Genomic DNA, 22,572 nt, shown 5'->3' with positions numbered 1-22,572 from the left:
CTTACACATCTGCTTATACTTAAGTACATGAGTAATCCCATGTAATTTACATGTAATCAGTAAAAATTAAGCACATGCGACTGAAGCCTTAGATGCTATACTTATGAGTGTAGAATAAATATACCTAAAAACATAACCACCACTTTAGCTCCCTAGTCCCTGACTCTCTTTACTCAAGATAACTGAGAAGCTGCACAGAGGTTGTAAGAATCATTATTGGGTGGAGGGTTCTAGGATTTTTTTTTTTTGTGATAGGACTTCCATGGCAAAGCTCAGTCTGAGTAACTTCTTCCAGAATAGCACACCGACATTTTCTCCTAAAGTTTATTGTGTTTGTTCCTGAGCAGGGCAGGCCTGCCATCCTGATGTTTTTAGCTCTTCATATATTATCTCATTCCTAACATGCCATGACGAAGACAGAGCAATGGTGCAGCTGCAGCTCAATTCTGCTGCTGTCAGCTCCCTAAATTTCTGCAAAATTCTGCTCCAATCCAGCCCAGTTGGGGGTTACAACAAGCTGGGAGATTCTATAGTGTTTGCCAACTGTCAGTGGTCCCCAGGGACCCTCCAGTAAGTATGGATAGTCAGAGTGCCGTGCACAGGGGACTGCAGGAGAGGTGGCATAGGAACCAACTATCCCGACTACATTGACTACAAGCAGTTTGTTCCGTTTGCACTGCAATGTGAGCAGAATGGTGCTGAGGCTCTTAATTCAGGGAGTGTGCAGGGTCACTAGTTTTTGATTACCTTACCGAAGGAGCAAGAGTTGATGATGATTAGATGTCTGACCTGCAAGGAAAATAAAATTTTAAGCAAGTTATTTTTGGGTCACTAAATTGGTCGCTGCTCCCTTAAAATATTTTTCATCTAGAGTTTGGCAAATAGTGACATTTAAAATGCTACTGGCATTTCACGCCCCCCCCCACCCCCGTGACTCAAAAAATATTTAATGGAGTAAAAACAAAGTTTAAAAAAAAACCCCTAGATACTGTATGTCAGTTTAAGGAAAGTTTAACTCTGATACAGTTAAAATGTCTGATAGAAAGCCCTTCAAACTGGAGGCTTATAGTTGCTATGCTGTTAGTTCTTTAGACATTATCAATCGGCTACAACAGTAGCAACACAGAAACTAACAAACAAATGCATTTTGGATTATGAAATAATTTAGAAATTCTTCTTTCTAGTTTGCTAGTAAAACATATTGAAAATCTACAGCTGTCTTTGCAATTATAGGTAGTGTGATACAGATAAATTGAATTTGAGCAATAACTCATTAAAATTTAAAATAATGATTTGCTAACAGTAAAATTCAAAGGAATGATTCAGTGGTGTTAATTATATCTGCTGGGAACATTTAATTGGGGAATTCATGTATTTTTTCTGAAAGCATAGCTTGGAACATTAGAGATTTCTGGGGAGCTGTTCAATCCTTAGGCCAAGATTTTGTTGCCTCTCCAAACTATAGAACCAAATACCTGTTTATATCAGAAAAGTGTGTAATTGAGAAACAGCACGTCATTTCTTCTGAACTCTGGAAAAATTCTGAGCTACAGGTATATAAATAATTTTCAAATTAGACTTCTAAATAAATTCAAATGCAGGCAGTATCCTTCTTAGGTTTGCCCACATTATCTTTGAATGCATCTGTTTCTCCTTGTAAAACCTTGCATTTGTGTGTGCAGTTCAAGTTAACAGTCTTCAAAGTGAGTGCCTGTGTGCACAAATTTTCATTTACCTGCACCAAATGGTGCACTTGCAAATGTTGTGGGTGTAATTGTGGTGATCTTTTTGAAAAATCAGCCCTTTAGCAATAGTAATCTGTCCAGACACCAGCTTTCATGTAGCTAACTACATTCATGTCTTACTGCTAGTCATTTTCTTCATGTTCTGAAGATAGTCAGTGATTATTGCTTAAACACTTCATGACTTGACAGATGAAACATCTCCTGGACTGAGAGGGCAGTATAAGGATCGGACCCCATCAGTCACACATAGTCCAGAGATAATGGATCCTTCAGAGTTGCGACCCTTTTCAAAACCTGAAACAGCATTGACAGAAGCATTGCGACTTTTAGCTGATGATGACTGGTGTGTATATACACATACATACATACACACACACATACACACACACACACACACATATATATGGAATCTGATTATAATTTGCAGCATTTATGTTAATACTTATTTTAAAAAAATGAAATGTACATAACTTTTTTTAACCAAAAAGCTAAGTCTGTTTAGTAAAACATAAGAAAAGAGGGCAAGTCCTCATGGTTGCAAAGAAAATATTGAAAAAGTGAACCAGGCATAACCATCGGAGTGATGCCTGCCTGAGTTTGCAGACAGCCTGAGACAACAGCTCTGTGAGGTGGGATGGGCATCTCAGTGGGTTGTTAATTCCAAGACACAGTGTGCTGCGGAGCTCCCAACCAACATCATTGTACTGTTCCAGATGTGAGGATGGGCCCCTGCTGACACTCCAGAGATGAGCAGTGGCATTGGCTTATTGGCCCCTTTCTTGCCTCTCTTGGAGTCGGGGGAGGAAGGGCACATTGTGATGTACCTGCAGCCCCGTCTTGTCTTAATCCAGCCCTGCTACCGTCTGTACCACGGAATATTTTTGCGAGAGCTTCTAGTTTAAATTATTGCTGTTTTTGGAAACAAAGTTTGTATTCACTATTTGTTTCCTGAATAATCCCGATGGTTGTGCTACTTAGACACAGAATCAAAGGCAGGGCTGGAAGGGACCTCAAGAGGTCATCTAGTCCAGTGTTTCTCAACCTTTTTGATAGCAGGGACCGGCTTTCTGCCTTCCTAAACTATGTCAGGGAAATCTCAGGGACTGGTCCTGGTCCAAGGACCAGTTGTTGAGAAACACTGCTCTAGTTCATCCCGCTGTGCTGAGGCAGGACCAAGTAAACCTCGACCATCCCTATCTGACCTACTCTTAAAAACCTCCAATGACGGGCACTCCACAACCTTGCTAGGAAGGTTCCAGAGTTTAACTGTCTTTATAGTTAGAAAGTTTCCTGATATCTAACCTAAATCTCCCTTGTTGCAGATTAAGCCCATTACTGCTTCTCCTACCTTCAGTGGACATGGAGAGCAGTTGATCCCATCCTCTTCATAACAACCCTTAAAGTATTGGAAGACTGTTATCAGGTCCCCCCCTCAGTCGTCTTTTCTCAAGACTAAATATGCCCAGGTTTTTTAACCTTTCTTCATAGGTCAAGTTTTCTAAACCTTCTGTAATTTTTATAAAATTCTCTGGGCTCTCGCCAGTCTGTCCATGTCTTTTCTAAAGTGTGGCCGCTAGAATTGGACACAGTGCTCCAGCAGAGGCCTGACCATGCTGAGTAGAGCAGGACATAGAACGGTCCTGTTAATACACCCCATATGGATATTAGCCTTTTTTGCAACCGCAGCACATTGTTGACTTATATTCAATTTGTGATCCACTGTCACCCCAGACATTCTAGTTATCTGCTGTCTCTGTGATTTTTGTGAGATACTGCTTTTAATTTAAATATTTATTTTATAAAGGGAGAAGAAGATTGAAGGACTGAACTTTGTTCGATGTTTGTCTGCTTACCATGCTGATGTGTTGACTGGAAAGCTGCATGAAACAAGTCTGGCTGTAGTTCAAGAGGTTAAATTTTCATATAAAAATCTTATGCCAAAAATGTTGTTTTGATAGGAGTGAGGTAAACATTTGAGTGGTGAGGTGTTACGTTCAGTTGCTGCTATTTTCTTTATGTTGGCCAGCTTTGAAAGGATGGGTGCAGTTTTGTAAAGCAGCCTGTATTTGGGATATTCAGTAGTTTTAAATTTGCTTGAAAGCTGTGAAAGTTAAGATCTAACCTGATATCATTTTGATATGTTATGCATATTAACTCCCACACATCAGGAATCAAAATGAGAATTTCTCTTTTTCTAAATGACTAAAAGTTTACCAACAGGAAAATAAAATTAAGTTTTACTACTTACACATTGTTTGTTTGGGTTTTTCTTGTTTGCAGGTTAAGAATTTACGCTCTGGTGTTTCCCGAGCTGCTGTGGTCTGTTTAGGGGATTTGTTCACCTACCTGAAAAAGAGCATGGATCAAGAACTAGACAGTACTGTAAAAGTCCTGTTGCACAAAGCCGGAGAATCCAACACCTTTATAAGGGAAGACGTAGACAAAGCATTGAAGGCTATGGTTAATAATGTGACTCCAGCACGAGCACTTTGTTCTCTTATAAATGGAGGTCAAAGGTAATTCATAAAGAGCTTGTAATGAAATAACTAAGAACAAATTCAGTGCATCACATAAGGCACTTAATTTTTCTTATCAAAGCAGAACATTCAAAATGAAATACTCCAGCCTTGCAAAACCCTGCTTATCCAGAGTAATGTTTTTTGGCAGTCAAGTGAAATGTAAGATTTTTTTCCATTCTCATGGTAAAAGGTAGATTAGTAAAGTTTGTGCCTAGTTGGTACATCTTATGATAGTTTTGTAAGACTGCAGTAATCTGTAGTAGTGTTCATTGCCATATTCTTGAGAAGCCTGATAACACTCATTGTCTTTTGGCAGAGCTTATTTAATTCATCCTCCTCTGTCACTTATTTTGCTGTCATAAACCTTTTTCTTCAGCAGTTTTGGGAAAGTGGTTTTTTTTTCTACCTCTGAACACATGTGTCTTGATTGATTTCACAGTACTAAGACTGCACTTCTCCGAGTGGCTAACAAGCAGCTCTTTGTCTCTGCACAAAAATTTTGACTTCCTGCTTGGTCTTGGCATGAGTTTTCATACTATCAATCATTCTGTCTTGAGTACCTTAAACAAGACAACTTCTCTCCATCTTTTTTCATGATTTGAATCCTACTTCCTCCCCTCCACCACCAACCCCACACACACATTTTTGGTAGAAAGTTTACTCGTTCCTTTTTTCGTTAAGCATATTATCTTCTGACCTTTTATATCCTCTATCTATCTTCCATCTATAGGACCTCTAATAGTTAGCTTCAGTCTTAGACATCCCTGCTAGTGATGTATACCTTTTTCGTCTCATTCTGTGATCTCTCTGCCTGCTTCTGGATATATATGAATTTTTCAATGCTAAGTCCTCCCTCTCCAGTGTCTCTGACAGTCACACTCCTTAACTCAAACTTTAACTTTGTCCCCAGCGTTAAAAATCTTGGCTTTATTCGTGATTCTAGCCTCCACCCCCCCCCCCCCCTACTTTTCTTCCTGGCAAGTTGGCCTGTCACAATCTCCAGAACGCTGCTAGAATCTGATTCTTTCTCTGCTGGAATGCTTATTTCTATGTCATTACTTCCCATAGGACTATTTTCAGAGTAACAGCCATGTTAGTCTGTATTCGCAAAAAGAAAAGGAGTACTTGTGGCACCTTAGAGGCTAACCAATTTATTTGAGCATAAGCTTTCGTGAGCTACAGCTCACTTCATCAGATGCATACTGTGGAAAGTGTAGAAGATCTTTTTATACACACAAAGCATGAAAAAATACCTCGCCCCACCCCACTCTCCTGCTGGTAATAGCTTATCTAAAGTGATCACTCTCCTTACAATGTGTGTGATAATCAAGGTGGGCCATTTCCAGCACAAATCCAGGGTTTAACAAGAACGTCGGCGGGGGGCAGGCAGATAGGAAAAAACAAGGGGAAATAGGTTCCCTTGCATAATGACTTAGCCACTCCCAGTCTCTATTCAAGCCTAAGTTAATTGTATCCAATTTGCAAATGAATTCCAATTCAACAGTCTCTTGCTGGAGTCTGGTTTTGAAGTTTTTCTGTTGTAATATCGCAACTTTCATGTCTGTAATCGCGTGACCAGAGAGATTGAAGTGTTCTCCGACTGGTTTATGAATATTATAATTCCTGACATCTGATTTGGGTCCATTTATTCTTTTACGTAGGGACTGCCCAGTTTGACCAATGTACGTGGCAGAGGGGCATTGCTGGCACATGATGGCATATATCACATTGGTGGATGTGCAGGTGAACGAGCCTCTGATAGTGTGGCTGATGTTATTAGGCCCTGTGATGGTGTCCCCTGAATAGATATGTGGGCACAGTTGGCAACGGGCCTAATAATAACATCAGCCGCACTATCAGAGGCTCGTTCACCTGCACATCCACCAATGTGATATATGCCATCATGTGCCAGCAATGCCCCTCTGCCACGTACATTGGTCAAACTGGGCAGTCCCTACGTAAAAGAATAAATGGACACAAATCAGATGTCAAGAATTATAACATTCATAAACCAGTCGGAGAACACTTCAATCTCTCTGGTCACACGATTACAGACATGAAAGTTGCGATATTACAACAGAAAAACTTCAAAACCAGACTCCAGCGAGAAACTGCTGAATTGGAATTCATTTGCAAATTGGATACAATTAACTTAGGCTTGAATAGAGACTGGGAGTGGCTAAGTCATTATGCAAGGGAACCTATTTCCCCTTGTTTTTTCCTACCCCCCCCCCTCCTCGGCCGACGTTCTTGTTAAACCCTGGATTTATGCTGGAAATGGCCCACCTTGATTATCATACACATTGTAAGGAGAGTGATCACTTTAGATAAGCTATTACCAGCAGGAGAGTGGGGTGGGGGGAGGTATTTTTTCATGCTTTGTGTGTATAAAAAGATCTTCTACACTTTCCACAGTATGCATCCAATGAAGTGAGCTGTAGCTCACGAAAGCTTATGCTCAAATAAATTGGTTAGTCTCTAAGGTGCCACAAGTACTCCTTTTCTTTTTTCATAGGACTATTGTAATTCCCTGACTAAACTTCTGGGGGTACAAAATACTGCCTCCCAGGCTGTGGGGGAAAAATGTTCCAATTGCTTATCCCTCAGTTAAGCTAAGACTTGTAATTTGGTGTCCAACAAGAAAATGTGGTTTGTCCTGAATTTGGTCTGATCTCGTTCTCTCTGGTAAATTAAAATAACACATGGTATCTGCTGTTATTGGCTAAAGACATTGCTCTGCATTGCTTGTCCTGATCTGGGCTACTGTGACAGTTTCTCATTTCTGTTCTCTTGTTTTTAGTGTCTTTGACTTTTGCTTGATCTTATTTTTAGTTGTATCCTTGCTTTACTGTAATTAGAAAATGCCCCTGCACCATCTGTTTCCTACTGTTACTTGGAACTGAGACTGTGCAATCAGGCATTTCAGATTCAGATAAAGTTTATAATCTCTCCCCCCCCCCCCCCCCAAAAAAAAAAAAAAGAAAATCATTCTAGTTTGAAAGCTAGGTCTGAGCATACAGAATAGCCCTAGATTAGTCTTGCAGTAGTGCTGCCTGTTGTTGAGTGATACTGGTGGAGAGAGTCACAGGTATGTTTTGTTCCTGGTCATCCATCAGGCCAGTAGAAAATAGATTGCGGGCTCTGGAAAGCATTTTCACTTGAGCGGTTTCCTCACCTATGTCAAGTCTTGGAATGTACTGCGCTGCATATATGTGCATGGGCTTGTTTTGATTAGAGGAAGGACCACGACCTGAAGAAGAGTTCTGTGTGGCTCGAGAACTTCTCTCTCTCCAACAGAAGTTGATCCAATAAAAAATACCACCTCATCCACCTTGTCTCTCTAATATCCTGGGACTAACATGGCTACAACTCCACTGCATACCTCTAAACTGTCATTCATTACAATTTAATTTTAGAGGGCAACCACTGATATAGGTCACTTTGCTTTTGCTTAGTACCTTTACAGACTAGTTTGGCAGATTGTCAGTTTACACACTGACATAATGAGCCTTTAAAAAGAACCAAAAACACTAGGCTGCTGTCTCAGTCCAGGCATTGAAATTATGTCACTGGTTGTTGCCATAGCTTGGTAAATCTGGCATCCATATGTAAAATTGCAACTTCAAGAATATAGAATGACCATTCTGCAGCTTTGCTTTTAGAGGCCTGTAAAGACTTCCCCATCAAATTTGCCCATCCCTGATACATTTTCAGATCCTTAAATCAGAATTGTCTGTTTGTGCTGAGAGTTCCAGTATAGCATCTTAAACTAGAGATCGAGTTCTTCAGAAGTTAAAGGAGACTTCAGTCACAGTGATGATTAAACTCATCGTGAAATACTTGCTACTCTGGTAACAAGAATTTTTAATAAGTGTATCCAGAGGAGTACCATATGGTGGAGAATAGGTAATGTTGTACCTTTGTTTAAGAAAGGGGGAAAAGTTGGTCTGGGCAATTAAAGACCCATTAATCTGACGTCAGTAGTTTACAAAACTTTAGAACAAATTGTGAAGGAAAGAATAATTAAATTAATGGCGGTAAAGGGGATGTGATGCAACATGGGTTTAGCAAAGGTAGATCCTGCCAGATTAACCTAATTGCTGTCTTTGAGAAAATAACTGATTGGTTTTTTGTTTTTTTTTAGATAAGGAAAGTGCAGGAGCTCTAATGTACTTAGACTTCAGTAAAGCATTTGACATGGAACCACATGGGAAACCCTTAGTTAAATTAGGGAAGATGGGAATCAGTACAAGAACTGTAGGGCAGATGAAGAAATGGCTCAAGAGGAGAAAGCAATGGGTTGTGCTGAAAGGTGTTATCAGAGTGGAGGGAGGTTACTAATGGATTGGTCTTGGGATCAGTCTTATTCAATATTTGTATTAAATGACTTTGGCAGAAGAAGTAGTAGTGTGCTAAAAAAAATTTGCTGTTACACAGTTAGGAGTTATTGTCAGAACAGAAGGGGATTGGAATATTGTATAGGAAAATGTGGAGAGGCAGAAACAGGATGAAATTCAGTAGTACAAGGTCATGTAGGATTGGATGAATTCTGCGACAAGCCTGGGGGCTCATCAGATGGAAGCAACAGAAGAGGAGAGAAGCCTGGGTGTGTGGGTCGATCATAGGATAACTATGAGCCACCAATGTGATGCAACTGTGAAAAAGGCATAGCCAATTCTAGGATGTATCGGGCAAGGCATTTCCAGTAGATAGAGAAGTATTAATGTCATTGTACAAGGTACTGGTGTAACACTCATTTGAAATACTGGGTAAAATTCTGGTCATCCATGTGCAATAAAGATGAATTCCAGCTGGAAAAACTGCAGAGAAAAGTTACTAGGATGATCAGGGAACGTAGGGCCTGTCTGATGAGAGGAGACTAGTAAAGCTTGACTTCTTTAGTTCAGCAAAAAAGAAGGTTGAGAAGGGATCTGATTGCTCTCTCTATAAACACGTTAGCGGCCGAACACCAGGGAGATGAAGATGAGCTATTTAAGCTAAAGGACAATGATGACTCAAGAACAAATGGGTATAAACTGGCTATGAACAAATTCAAGCCGGAAATTAGAAGGTTTCTAGTCATCAGAGGAATGAGGTTCTGGAACAGCCTCCAGTAGTAGTTGTCGGGGGGGAAACAACTTAATTTAGTTTTAAGAGAGAGCTGGACAAACCTGAGTGCTATTGTATGATAGGATTGCTTGTAATGGGGTGGAGTAGGGCTCAACATCCCTGAGACTCAGTGCTGGTTTATAACTTATATTCCTAAAAGCCCATGTGCTTCAGGGTTTCAACCAGCCACATGCAGAGGTCAGAAGGGATTTTTTTTGGCCCCTCCCCATTCCCCAAATGTATTCTGGGTTTGTTTGGGATTATATTATCTCCTTCCTCTAAATCATCAGGGATAGCCATAGCTGGAGATGGGAGATTGGATAGGGAAGGCCAGGGCTCTGAGGTGGTACTGTGCATTTTCTCTCTCAGGTGCTTGGCTGGCTGGTTCTTGCTCACATGCTCAGGGTCTAACTGATCACCACATGTGGAGTTGGGAAGGAATTTTCTTCCAAGTCAGATTGTCAGTGACATTAGGTTTCTTTGCTTTGTTTTGTTTTGTTTTCCTCTGAAGCATGTGGGTGCAGGTCACTTTCCAGGATTATCTGGCTATATCTCAATTCCGGGCCATTGCGAGGACCTCAGTCCCTCCTGTTCCCTGCCTGCTTGTGGCACAGAACAGTCTAGTCTCCTGTGGGCTGTAATAAATTGGTCTAATTTCAGTTGTTGGATTTAATGTGTGGGGGGAGGGACTGGGGGGATGATGGTGGTGATGGTGACCTGTGTTGTACAGGAGGTTAGACTGGATGATCTGGTGGTCCCTTCTGGCCTTGAACTCGACTCTGACTTCTGCTGTGACAGAGTTTTTGCAATACGAGTAATAGTCCCTATTTTTATCATTGCTTTCAATGTGTTCTGACCTGAATGGCAACCCAATCTACATAGTGCATACTTCCCAGATAAATCAGTAGCCTCCAAGGCATCAGAAAAAAACTTGAGTTGTCATCCCCTCAAGACTTATACAGTAAAATTTCAAAATGTCTTTCAATATAACCTTCAACATAATCTTCAGCACTTTTAAGATAAGGACAAGAATTCTTTAACATCCAGAGTAGGTAGCTCATGGTTGTGGATGATGCATTGCACAGCAATATGAATATCTTGTCTAAATTTGGCCTCTGAACTGTCTGAACAGTACATATTCACTACTGCACCGTCTAAGTTTAGGTCAAGTTACAACTGATCCACAACTCGGAAGGCTGTTTTTATTCCCTGTATGATACTATTAGCTGCCCACATTCCAAGTCTATTAGGTCAGCAAAGAGAGTATAAGGTTCCCTATCCTGAGCAAATTTGATATATGCTGACGCTTTCTCAGTGACAGCTTTCAGCACAGTATATCAATAAGCACAGTAATAAATCTACTTTTTGGTATACTTTTTCTGAGACATTTTTTGCCAAAAGACGTTGTGGGTACCTCTGTGAGTGGGTGTTTATCCATGGTTAGACCACTTGTGCCTTGCGAGTTGGAGTATTTCAATTTTAGAGATTTTAAAATCATGTCTAGCATCTGTGTAAACAGGGTTAAACAAGAGCCACCCTTGGAATCTCCTGGTGCTACATTTTATATAGAGTAATTGCAGCTTCTTGAGAACAGAATGTTTTCTGCTACCATGCATTTCACCCAAGCAGCAGAGCAGTTGTGAACATATAGGGAATCTGGAAAGGCTTTACATCTCCTTGCAAGAGCATTGCCATTATCACAAACCTTTTCATGCTTTCTGCAAATTAAAACAAAACATTCAATCTTTTTGACGTGAAAACCATGTCTGCTCGGGAAGCGTTTTAGGTCTAAGTTTCTCATGTTCTTTATACTCTTCTGTAACATGTGCTTTAAATTTAGTTGGCCAGGCTTTCAGATGGAATTTTGAACACCCCATCCTGCCGCCCCCCAGAAAGAGCAATTGATCCAAATATTGACAATTTTAAAAAATGAAGTCTGTCTACATAATTTTATAAAAACGTGTTTTAAATAGTGTGTAAATCAAGGATATCTTTGTTAATCTTGGTTGGCTCTGGCATCAGCAGTTAAATTTGGAATTACAAGATTGTAGGGTTACCCGCTTAATTTAGAGGAGGCCATCTCCCACTTAAGATCAAATCAAATTGTATTTTTGCAGTTTCAGTAAGTAATCAAGTTGTAGTATGTTTTGTCTGGGTTAGGCAGTTTACACTATTGTTTACATTTTTGGCAAACATAATGATCTTTGAACTATGGGACTGCAGCTTACAGTCTTTGCGCTTCCTCATAAAATCTGAGAAACTCTGTCTTGCAGCAGCTGCATTGCTGCCAAGTTTGCAAGACTCTACATTGCAATTAGGCTGGCCCATCAAATGCCTAGACTGCAATTAAATAGGCCCTAAGCCTAAGCCCTGCAAGCCCGAGTCACTGGGCACAGAACAGCCGCAGGTTTTTATTGCAATGTAAATATACCTGAAAACTTGCTACACAGACTAGTGTCGCTGGAAAATTAAACTGTTGCTCGCTATTGAACCATCTGGCTATCTGAAAAGCTCACCTCAGTCACCACAGACCACTGGTCCAAGCACTAACAGACCGGGCCTTCAAACTGCTTCAGCCTCAGTCAGGCCCCAGGGCATTTCTTGTGTAACTGCCATCAACTAGGTCCATTACCTTCACTCTGACTGGGGGCTCTGTTCTATTGCTTTGCTCAGCCACTTCTTGTCCTTTTGTGCCAGAGTCCGCCCCACCCTTTGCACCACTCCCACTCTCCTCTCTGAGGATGGGCAGCTCAGCTGCTGTGTCTAATATCACTTAGCCCGTCTCTTCCATTGCTGCATTGTCTGACAGGCAGAATGATGCTTTTACTTGTCTAGGAGCACTTCTGTTTAGCCTGGTCTTCCAGACCATAGGACTTTTTGCTTGCTGGTGCTGCGACATTACTCTTGCTCTTACATATTGCATCTTCCCCTGCAACTGTCTGTCACTTAGACTCCTATCAAGTGCCAAATCCACTTAAAAATTGCCCTCTTAATCTTGATAGCATTCCATAGATTCTCTCCAATCTGTCACTTGATCTATTCCCTTCCCTACCTGCTCGCTAAGTTTCTCCAGCCTGGATCTAGTCTTTGTCTTTCCCCTCCAGTCCATGCAATAGGAATTGCTCTTCTGCTTGTGTTGTACTTCCGACAAGCCCACAAGTCGCTTCTTTCCTTTAAGTCTCTCTTCTAAACGTCCTTTTTCTCTTTAGCATGTGACTGACAAGTTATATATGTATTGTTAGAATGTCGCACTGCTCTGTTCACAGCTAAGGTTTGTAAGTGCTGTACTAGCCCCAATATCAAATTTCTGTTTGGAGGCTAAAATAACGAAATGGGGAAGAGCGGTCTGAATATTCAGAATTACATGCGTCTAATTTGCGGTTGCCCTTCCATGTATATACTTGGTAGTTTGGTGCATGCTTCTGAAATTTTGGGTGAGAATATTCTGTTTTATATTTGCATGCTGGCATCACCTCTGGTGGGAAAATACACTTGAGTGGAGTTTTTAAAGGATAATAAAAATGCTGATTTGTTTTGTTTTAAATGACTCTATAGATTGGTGTCCTTGTGTAGAATGTTTCAGAGCACAATAATTTGTTGCTAATAAAATTAGTGACTATATGTTGGAAGGTATGTTTCTTACTATTCATCTTTAAAATAGATTATTTTTAAATTAATATTCACTTTGCTCAAAAAGGATGCTTTTAAAAGTAATGTTTTCCATCAGCATTTGCAACCTGGTTGTTGTAGCGCTGTGCCAATGAGGGCTAGAAAGTAAAAATAACTTGAAACAAAAGCAAAATGTATTATTCTATTTTAATTGTGCATTCTAGTGTGTATGTGGTATGTATATGTTTAAGAATAAAATTAAGTTTTTAATCCAGCAGTCTCCCTTTAAAACGTTTGGTGCCATGGAGTGGAAATGGACATCTCTTTGTACAAAGTTAAAATAAGTATCCAAATTTCAGCATTTGGTCAGTAGAGCAGAGTTGCAGCTTGAGTGGAAGAATTTAAAACACTTGGCTTTCAATAAACATTGAAAGAGTGAGAAAATATAGGTTAGCCCTTTCCATGGGTTGTTAGTGACCATTTGTATCTTACTGTTTTTTCTCTAGTCATTTGCACACTGCAGTGAGAAGATGCACAGCCCAGCACTTATCAGATGTGGTGGAACGAATGGGACCGGGACGGATATTATCTGGAATTAAGGATGTTACTGACAGGATTTTACCTGCTGTAGCCAGGTTTGCACAGGATGGCTCACAAGAAACAAGGTCAGTAGGTAGTAGTATTACTTTATATATAGCAAATAACTGTTCCAGGTGGAAATGAAAGATTATTTTAATTCTTTAACTTGCTAAACTTGCTTTTTTTCACCTTTTCATGCGCCTAAATTAGCTTCTCTTGAGTGTGGTTTCTTTGGAGGAGGTGGTGAGGGCATATGAATATCTGAAGGTCTTTCTGCACTTAGAAAATTTCATTTTAAGATATGTTCTATTGTGATCAATTAGACAGATGGTAATGGGCCAAATTTCCCTAATATTTCTAGGTTAATATGAAATGGTTTGCTTTGATTTTAGGTACTATGGTCGAAAGATGCTCTTCAGTATGATGACTCATCCAGACTTTGACAAAATGCTTGAAAAGTATGTGCCGTCTAAGGATTTACCTTACATTAAGGAGTCTGTCAGCAGTCTACGTCAAAAGGTATATGGAAAAGCTTTTGTCTAACAGGTTAGAAAAAAATAAATGTAGGGAGACTAAATGGCTTACGGATCTGTAAGGTGATACAAGGCCACTGGTCAGATGTACTTTTGAATACGGCCATTCCTCTGGGAACAAAGGGTATAAGCCATACCTTCCAGATAGAGCCGCTCCTGTAAAGCAGTGGCTCTGAAAAGGACTTGGGGTTCATGCTGGATAACCAACTGAACATAAGCTCCTAAAGCAGTGCTGTGGCTAAGAGGGTGAATGCAGTCCTTGGATGTATAAATGGGGATATAACAGGAAGGAGGTGGTATTACCTCTGTATATGGCATTAGTGAGACCATTACATGATACTGTGTTTAGTTCTGGTACCTGCGCTTGAAAAAAGATATTGAAAAACAGGAAGGGGGTTCATGAAAGAGCTTCCAAAAATTATTTAAGGTCTGGAAAACATTTTGCAATGGGAGATTTCAGGTGCTCAGTCGTCTTTGCTTATTGAAGAGAAAGTTGAAAGAAGACTTGACCATGGTCTAAAAAGACCCTCACTCTGTGCAGGTAATCTCATACTAGAGGGTTATATAATTGAGCAGACAATAAGTAACAAATCCAACCGCTGGAAAAATTTAACAGTGATAGTATTTAACCATTAGAACAGATTGTGAGACGATAGATTATCCATCACTTAATGCCTTCAGTCAGGGTTGGATATCTTTCTAAAGGATATGTTCTAGTTCAAACACAAGTTATTGGGCACAGTGTAGGAATAACTGATGAAGTTCTGTGGCCTACGTTTTGCAGCAGGTCATATTAAATTATCATGATGGTCTCTTCTAGCTTTAAAAATCTGTGAACCTGCCGGTCATTGTTTCTAATCTGGGCAAAGTCAGTAGTACACAGCAATCTCTACTGCTGCATAGCCTTGTGGAGAGTAGTCCACATCACACAAAGCACCATGGCAGTTGGTACTGAGTAATTGCTTGTTGACTGATTCAGTGGCAAGGCCAAAGACTGATCCTAAAAATTGCTGTGTCCTCTCTCTCTGCAAGAGATACTCCCTTCTGAAGAGAACGGAGGCATACATTTCACAGTGCAGTCTTGGGGAAGTTTGTAAGACTTCAGTATCCAGTGGTGTCAGTCTGACACCCTTCAAAAACAGCTAATCTGCATACCAATTTTTACAAAGGAAAAGACCGTGAAATACTTTCATCATTATTTATTAAATGCCATTTTTAGCAAGACCTAGTTCTGTACACATAAAAGTAAGTTAAAATACACAAACAAAATTATAATCCTCTTTAAATTCAAAGAGCAAACATATGGGTATAATGTAATAAAATAGTTAATAAGGGGCCAATAGAGGATATCTGGGATGGAAGTAATTTTTAGGTGCTTTTTTATAAGTAGGAAAGAGATGGATTGAGTTGGATCTGTGGTTGGGATGAGTCCCACACCATAATATCCACTGCAGCTAAGGCATGATTGCTGGCGTCAGACAGTGTTGGGATCCTTAAATGATGGGCAAGATGAGGCTCAAAGTTTCGAGGACAACCTTTAAAACCAGTTACCTTTATGGTCAGTCTGCCACTTCAGCGGCCAGTGTAAAGAATACAGAGACAGCATAATATGTTCACGTTGCTTAAACCTGAGTTGATGTGTTGCTGGCTCTGAACCAGGAACAAATGAAAGAGGAGACCTGCTAAAATGGAATTAGAAAAATCATGCCTCATGGTTAGGAAGGAGCGTGTTACTTTGCGGAGGGCACGTCAGAATAAGTAAGGGTGTAGGTTGCACAGATTACACAACCAGAATAGACACTTGGAAATCACCTCTGACCCATTTCATTGGAAAGGACCTGATCAAAAAGGACATTGGGGTATGTCTACACTTCAGCTAAAAACCCACAGCTGACTCAGGCTCACAGGGCTCGGGCTAAGGGGCTGTTTAATTGAGGTGTAGATATTCAGGCTTGAGCTGGAGCCTGAGCTCTGGGATCCTCTCACCTTGCAGGGTCTTCAAACCCAGGCTCCAGCCCATGCCTGAATATCTACATCACAATTAAATGGCCCCGAACCCTGAATCCTGTGAGGCTGAGTCAGCTGGCATGGGTCAGCCACATGGTTTTAATTGCAGTTTAGACATTCTCCAGGTTCCTTAATCTGGTCCACAACTTCTGAACAAGTTTCCTCAACAAACAGGCAGTTGAAACCTCCTATCAACAGCCTCCACCGAACAGGACAGGTTTCATTTTGCCAGAGTTTAAGATAAGGTAGGTTCAGCACAATTAGCTGGCTTTATTACCCAGACACTGTCCAGGGTGAAGACCAAATCTGTGGGACCCAAGAGCTACCATTGTCCATCATCCAGCGCACCGAAAACCCTTTACTATGTTCAGAAATACTGCTGCCAAGAGGTGTCTCAGCATGTTAGGCAACTTCCTTGAGAGATGTTGTATTTCACATTTCTGATTACTAGTGTTCAGGGGCTTATCTTTGTCTTCTATGGCTCCTAGCACATGACTAGCACTTTAATATTCAATAATGAATTCTTAGTTAGAAAAATATGTAGTTAAATTTTTTATAATTTATTATTAAAACATTTGTTCTTACTGATACACCCTGGGGTGTGCAACCACTGGTAGGTTGCTGCTTTTAAGGGACTTGTGGTAGTCAGTTCCTGTGACTGCCCAATGTTCTGTACCTTGTGTGATGACTTGAAAAGCGAAGTTACATGTAAAACAAATGAATAATTTACAGTGAGGAGCATAAAGTGACTTACAATAAAATAAAATTGCAAGAGATGTAACTGTCCCTCAGTGTGTTGGTGTAAGTACTTGTTTCAGTACTATGGAGCAAGATTAAATGACAGGGAATAAAAAGTCCTAAATAATGTTTACACTACAGTTTTCGCCATTGTCAACATTTGAGCAGCTGCAGCAGTGGTGAATGGCATGTCCAGTTTTTGCCAGTGTGGTCACACGCTGAGAGAACAAGCTAAATCACTGAGAGTTTTAAGCTCAGCATTGAGAACTAGTTTTACAGCCAACATTAGTCCATCCCTTTCAGCAACCAGACATGACTGTACTGTACTTACTATTTTGAAAGGGTTTCAAAGAATACAACAGGTATTCTTAAGACAAGTGGATTAATTTAAAATTGCCCCATAAAACCAAGTAGTTAGCAGCTTCCCAAAAGGAAGAATTAGAAATTTGATAATTGGCGCCGAAACTTGTAACTAACTTATTTAATGGGATAGAAACAACTCCATATTCTATGTATTTGCACAACTCAGACATTTAACCCAATAATTGCAGAATCATTAGGAGCTTCTAAATGTGAAGATGGCAGTTTGACTCATCTCTTTCAATAAATTGCATAGGGGAAAAGTCTGTTGTGACTTTCTCCTTTGAAGACTTAAACCTGGACAGGGATCGAGCAGTGGCAGTTGATGGAGTTTAGCTTTGGGTAGTTTTGGCTGTCACCAATGGATGTAGCTTTGGCATATAAATCAGGAAGACTGGAGGAGGAGGGGATAACTTAAAGGAAATGAAGAGGTGAAATAGCAGTGTTTTTAAGTATCTTTCCTACTTATGTAAATTTAATATAAACAAATAGTGAGTTTACAGTCTTGCATCTTAGCTAAGGTGAATAATATTAATACTAGGGATAAATGGTCATTTTATTGTATTGCTTTGGAATACAATTGCATTGCGAACAGATTGCGCCTATGAAAAGACACAAAGTGAATCTAATCTGTAATTGCTTCGGTTGCAACAAGTGAACTGTTTGCTACTGCAGTTTTATCAACCATTAGGCTGCTATTAAAGAGCTTCCAACGCCACAGCACAGTACTGGATAACCTCTTATTTATGGTCATATATTTGCAGGGCCTAGGAGAGATGCCTCTAGACACACCGTCAGCCAAAGGAAGACGTTCTCATACTGGCAGCATTGGACATTCCAGGTCATCATCCACTTCGAGAGATGTGCTCAATATCACTGAAAGGTAGAATTGTCTTGCTAAATTGCAGACTCTGTTAGTAATTCATCTCCAGGGAATATTCTTTGCAGTACCGCTGGGGAGAGATTGTACAACGTTCATAGCAATATTTGTCAGATTTAAATGGAACTTAAAAAAAAAAAAGTTGGTGGAACTTGATATATCTCAAGTAAATACTTTTAATTAGGCTGTCACTCCTTACTAATAACTAGCTTACTGTTTTGTGCAGTTAGGTGTTAATTAACTTACCGATTGCCTGTGAACACACATGTATTTTATGAAGGAGCATTTGTAGTGCCTTTTGTTCATGTACAGTGCTTCACTATTACTGTAAATGTAGTTTAAAGGTTTTACTTTTTCTGTGCATGACATTGGAATAACTGAAGTTCTTACTCAGTGCTGGACCATATCAGTAAGAATATCCGTACATATGTTTTATAGTGTTTAATCGTTAATCTGATAATGATTAAACTCCACTGGAAAAGTTAAATTATTGGCTGGGAGACTAATACAAAATAATTAAAATAAGTTGCATATAAATTCTACAATGGACTCTTTGAACTCTTTTCAACAGCATTCTGATTATTCCCTACTAGACCATAAGTAATAGAGCTGGTCAGTGGATAACTTGTCTGATAAAAATCACTAAATGGCAGTATTGTCACATGATAAAAATAGAGGATTATGTCTCAAGTTTACACAACTGTTATATTAATCATCATAATACTGACCCTTGTTTTTTTGACAATCCAGATTTGTCATTGGTATAAACTATTTAGATTCAAATGGGAATGTTGCATTCTGGGAGCTACTACCCCAAGCATTGAGAAGACAGATACTTATTCAAAATACTGATAGTTGTTAGGAAATGTGTCACAAACAAGCTCATATTGAAGGTGTGGTTAAATTTTAAAACTACATAAAACATAATTGCATAAAACAAATTGCAAGTAGAAGCAAACAATTTCTGGACTTTTGAGAGCATATGAGCTGCAGAAAACCAGTTACTCAATACTCTTGAGCACCTAGTAAAGCAGTATAGATCCTGAGCTAATACACACATACAGTGTACTAAATTATATATGGAAAATTGCATTACATACTCTAGATAGATAACTTTGCTGTATCCAAAACATCTGCTATCTGTGTATCAAATATTGAACAGCTGTTTTGCCTTTAATCTATGTTTCCTAATTGTAAACATGGCCATGTAGAAGAATAACCATTTGAAATATAAATAGATTTTATATAATACACAGAGCATGGACTCCACATTGGATTGAAATGTGATGTTTGATATTTTGGATACTCATGTGGAAAGTATAATAGTTTTCCTTCCTGTTTTAATCGTCTCTTTTAGGATACGTCTACACAGCAGATGAAGGTGTGATTGTAGCACAGGTAGGCATACTTATGCTAGCTTTAGTCTAGCTGTGTGGGTAACAATTGTTTTAAAGATGTGACTGTATGGTCTTCAGTGTAGGCTAGAACCTGAGTACAGACCCATCACACCTTCACTTGCTTTGTAGACATACCATTAGAAACTATTTTGAAAAAAAGAGAAGAAAGGTAGAGGTCCAAGAAGCAATAGTAAAAGTATACTGAGTAAAAGGAATTGTGCATGAATTTGTAACATATTTTATTGTTCCTTTGTTAAATATAATTCTTCCTTGAGTATGTGTCAGTGTGGATCCCCCTGTAGGTGCGCATGCACCTGATGTGCACAAGGTTGGAGTCTTTGAATAGCATTGTCCATTGGAGCCACAAGTGCAAGGTCATAAAGGGTGGAGTGGCTGCAGACATTTCTGTTTCCTTGAACTGCCTGTGGCAGCAAGATAGAGCCCAGCAAGTGTCTAATTCATACTATAGAGCTTCAGACTCATTGTAAGGTGCCACAAGTCCTCCTTTTCTTTTTGCGAATACAGACTAACACGGCTGTTACTCTGAAACCCATTGTTTTTCTTGATTACTTTGGTGTAGAGAATTTATCTTCACTCTTATCCCCTATTTTCTTTACTTTGGATGTTGCAGGAAGAAAAGAGTAGTTCCCCACACCCGTACGGTGGGGGGAGGCTTTGTGCTAACATGACAGACTCTAAGCCATCACGGTTCAAACCGTCCGTTGGCGGCATTCTCCTCACGGACAGACACAGCCATTGCCTATTCTTCCTGTGGGAGTGCTGTATCCCAAAGTGCATGGTGGTGCTCATAGTTTTCCTCCAGGACCCGCAGTCCAGGGATGCCTGGCTCAAGTTACATCTGGCTGAACAATTCATACTGGTCACTTTAGATCCAGAGGAAACAACCACCCAAGTGGCTATGAAAGAGTTGGCATTGGCCAGCACTCCCTCGAACAGGCACCATGCTCTGGGGTCAGGCAGCAGAAGAAAGGCAACAAAGAGGACGCTGTCAAAACTGGCACCAACAACTCTGACATGATGCTTTTTGCACTCGTAGCCTCGGCACTTACAGCCTCAATACCACAGCTAATACTTTCGTCTCGGTCACAGAATTTGGCGATGTCTCAGTTTCAGAATTTGGCCTGAGTTTTCCACGCCACCATGACCCTATTGAAAGTCAGTAAGGAGGGTCAGCCTTAAGTGCTCAACACACTCACTCTTCTGACTGAAATGAAGGAAGACTGTCTTCAGAGTGAGATGAAGTAAGGAGCATTCTGAAAGGGGCTACAAAGAAGGTCTCACGAGTCTCCTGTTTTTCCCCACTCTTCACTGGGGGAGAAATTGCACCTACTGGACATTTCCAGAGCTTTGTTTAGTATGTTGACAGAACCAAACCATTCGGGCAGTGTCCCCATTTATTCCTGGCTATAGTTGGATCGTCCAAGGGATAGGTCATCTCATCACAAATTCTGTTCTGTATAGGTTTTTATACCAAACTCGTCACCATAGTATTTGAGCGTCCTCTATTAAAGCAATATGCAAAGTGATTATGCATCTGTCATGTGGTGTTTTTCCTCTCATCCTCTCTCCAGAGTGAGAAGTACGTGCAGTGTAATGTTTTGGTGGGGTTTTGTTCTTCTATTAAAATGTATTTATTAAATAAATATACCTGTTGCTACGTGATTATTAGAGAAGGCAGGTCAGAGAAATGAACCTTGGATCAGAAAGTGGTGAGGTTTGTGATGGTCCTTAGTTCTTGACAAAGTTCATTCCCTAGTCTCGGACCATCCCTGGAGAAGATTTTGTCTCCCATGCAGACGAGCTTTAGTCTTATTGTTAAGAGTTCCATTGTACCAAAGGAGTGAAGCTGTCGACCACAGTCTTTACAATGGAGCTTTAGACAGTCTTCTAGATCTCCTGGGCCCAAGCCATGGAGTGATTTGAAGATAAGGACCAACACCTTGAACTTGATTCAAAATTCTATGGGAAGCCGTAGTAGAGAGCAGAGGAGAGGTGTCATGAGCTCACGGTAATCCATGTTGCCTAGGAGATGCACCGCAGCATTTTGTATTAATTGGAGTTTCCCAAGTATTAAAAGTTTTGTGTATAGGGATATCACATTGCTGTCGTCCAGGTGAGAAGTGACAAAGGCCTGAAAAACTGAGGCCAGGTCTTTTTCTGCCAGGAATGGCATGGAGTCTCCTAGCCAAGTGGAGATGGTAGAAAACATTACTTGTGTCCTTTGCAATGGACTGATACCTGCATGTCCTCGAGTGAGGTTAAAAGCAGCAAGGATTGATGTCTTGGTTGTGAAATCACCAGAATCGGCAGATTTGTATGTAACATTTTGATCAGCACAGGGCTGTTGTTTGTCTCGGACATAGGGAAGTGCTGCCCGGGGACACCACAGCTAAGAGTCTCTTTCCTTGGTGAGGTGCTGGGCTGCTGTGAATTCACCTGCTAAGCACACCCAGGCTAACAGGAATCTAGTGCAACAGAGGTAATATGCAAGGAGTAAGTGCAACAAGCATGGTTTGTTCTCTGTGTCAGCTTCTTGCTGTCGTCGTCCTCCTCCCTAGGCCGTCCCCCACTGGCATCTTTATTGTGCTTCTGATTTAGACTGACTCTGTAAGCTCCTCAGGGCAGCGCTCCTGTCTTTTTTTTATCTACCTAGATATACTCAGCCCTGAGATCACACCTGTCTCTGAAAGATCTCTGAGCCCTTCACAAACATGGGTAAGTGTAATTACTGATGAGGAAACTGAGGCACAATGTTTTAAGGGATTTGCTCAAGATTATATGGTGGGTCAGTGATAGACCAGGAACTGAGCTCACCACTGCTGACTCCCAGGCCAATCTGTGCAGCCACACTGCCTACTCTTGCAGTACCCAAGCTTTTTAGTAAATGAGTCTGCACTAGGATGATGTCCCTCAAACACCAGACATCTACTGACACTGGACACTTGTGGATTCATTAGTCAGTGTTTGTAAATCACAGACTCTGGAGATTAAAAAGGCTAGTTAGACCATCCAGTCCTCCCTGCCAGCACAAGATCGTGCCCACTTGTGCATTTATTAGTATTTGAAGAAAGAAAA

At 40.4% G+C, this 22,572-nt stretch overlaps 1 protein-coding gene across 13 annotated transcripts in view; it reads left to right on the top strand.

Annotated features, from left to right (window-relative positions):
* Nucleotides 1–22,572, top strand: part of TOGARAM1 (TOG array regulator of axonemal microtubules 1) — an 85,376-nt gene that overhangs the window by 43,011 nt on the left and 19,793 nt on the right. For 9 of the 13 annotated variants that reach the window (XR_012159626.1, XR_012159627.1, XR_012159628.1 and 6 more), the window contains 6 exons: nucleotides 1,935–2,088; nucleotides 3,550–3,655; nucleotides 4,026–4,261; nucleotides 13,489–13,647; nucleotides 13,954–14,080; nucleotides 17,964–18,082. Coding sequence is in view for 10 of the 13 variants with exons in the window: in XM_073350262.1 (XP_073206363.1) it covers nucleotides 1,935–2,088; nucleotides 3,550–3,655; nucleotides 4,026–4,261; nucleotides 13,489–13,647; nucleotides 13,954–14,080; nucleotides 17,964–18,082 (901 nt within the window). In the remaining 3 variants the exon portion in view is untranslated. Of the gene's footprint in view, nucleotides 1–1,934; nucleotides 2,089–3,549; nucleotides 3,656–4,025; nucleotides 4,262–13,488; nucleotides 13,648–13,953; nucleotides 14,081–16,275; nucleotides 16,506–17,963; nucleotides 18,083–19,436; nucleotides 19,478–20,107; nucleotides 21,024–22,572 lie in introns of those variants that run through there. The other 4 variants (XM_073350267.1, XM_073350266.1, XM_073350264.1 and 1 more) reach the window with 4 other exon arrangements.

This window comes from Lepidochelys kempii, chromosome 6, assembly GCF_965140265.1.
Source record: "Lepidochelys kempii isolate rLepKem1 chromosome 6, rLepKem1.hap2, whole genome shotgun sequence".
Classification (NCBI taxonomy): Eukaryota; Metazoa; Chordata; order Testudines; family Cheloniidae; genus Lepidochelys; species Lepidochelys kempii.
The sequence above is the reverse complement of the archived record's forward strand: the minus strand, read 5'-3'. Positions and strand labels throughout refer to the sequence as shown.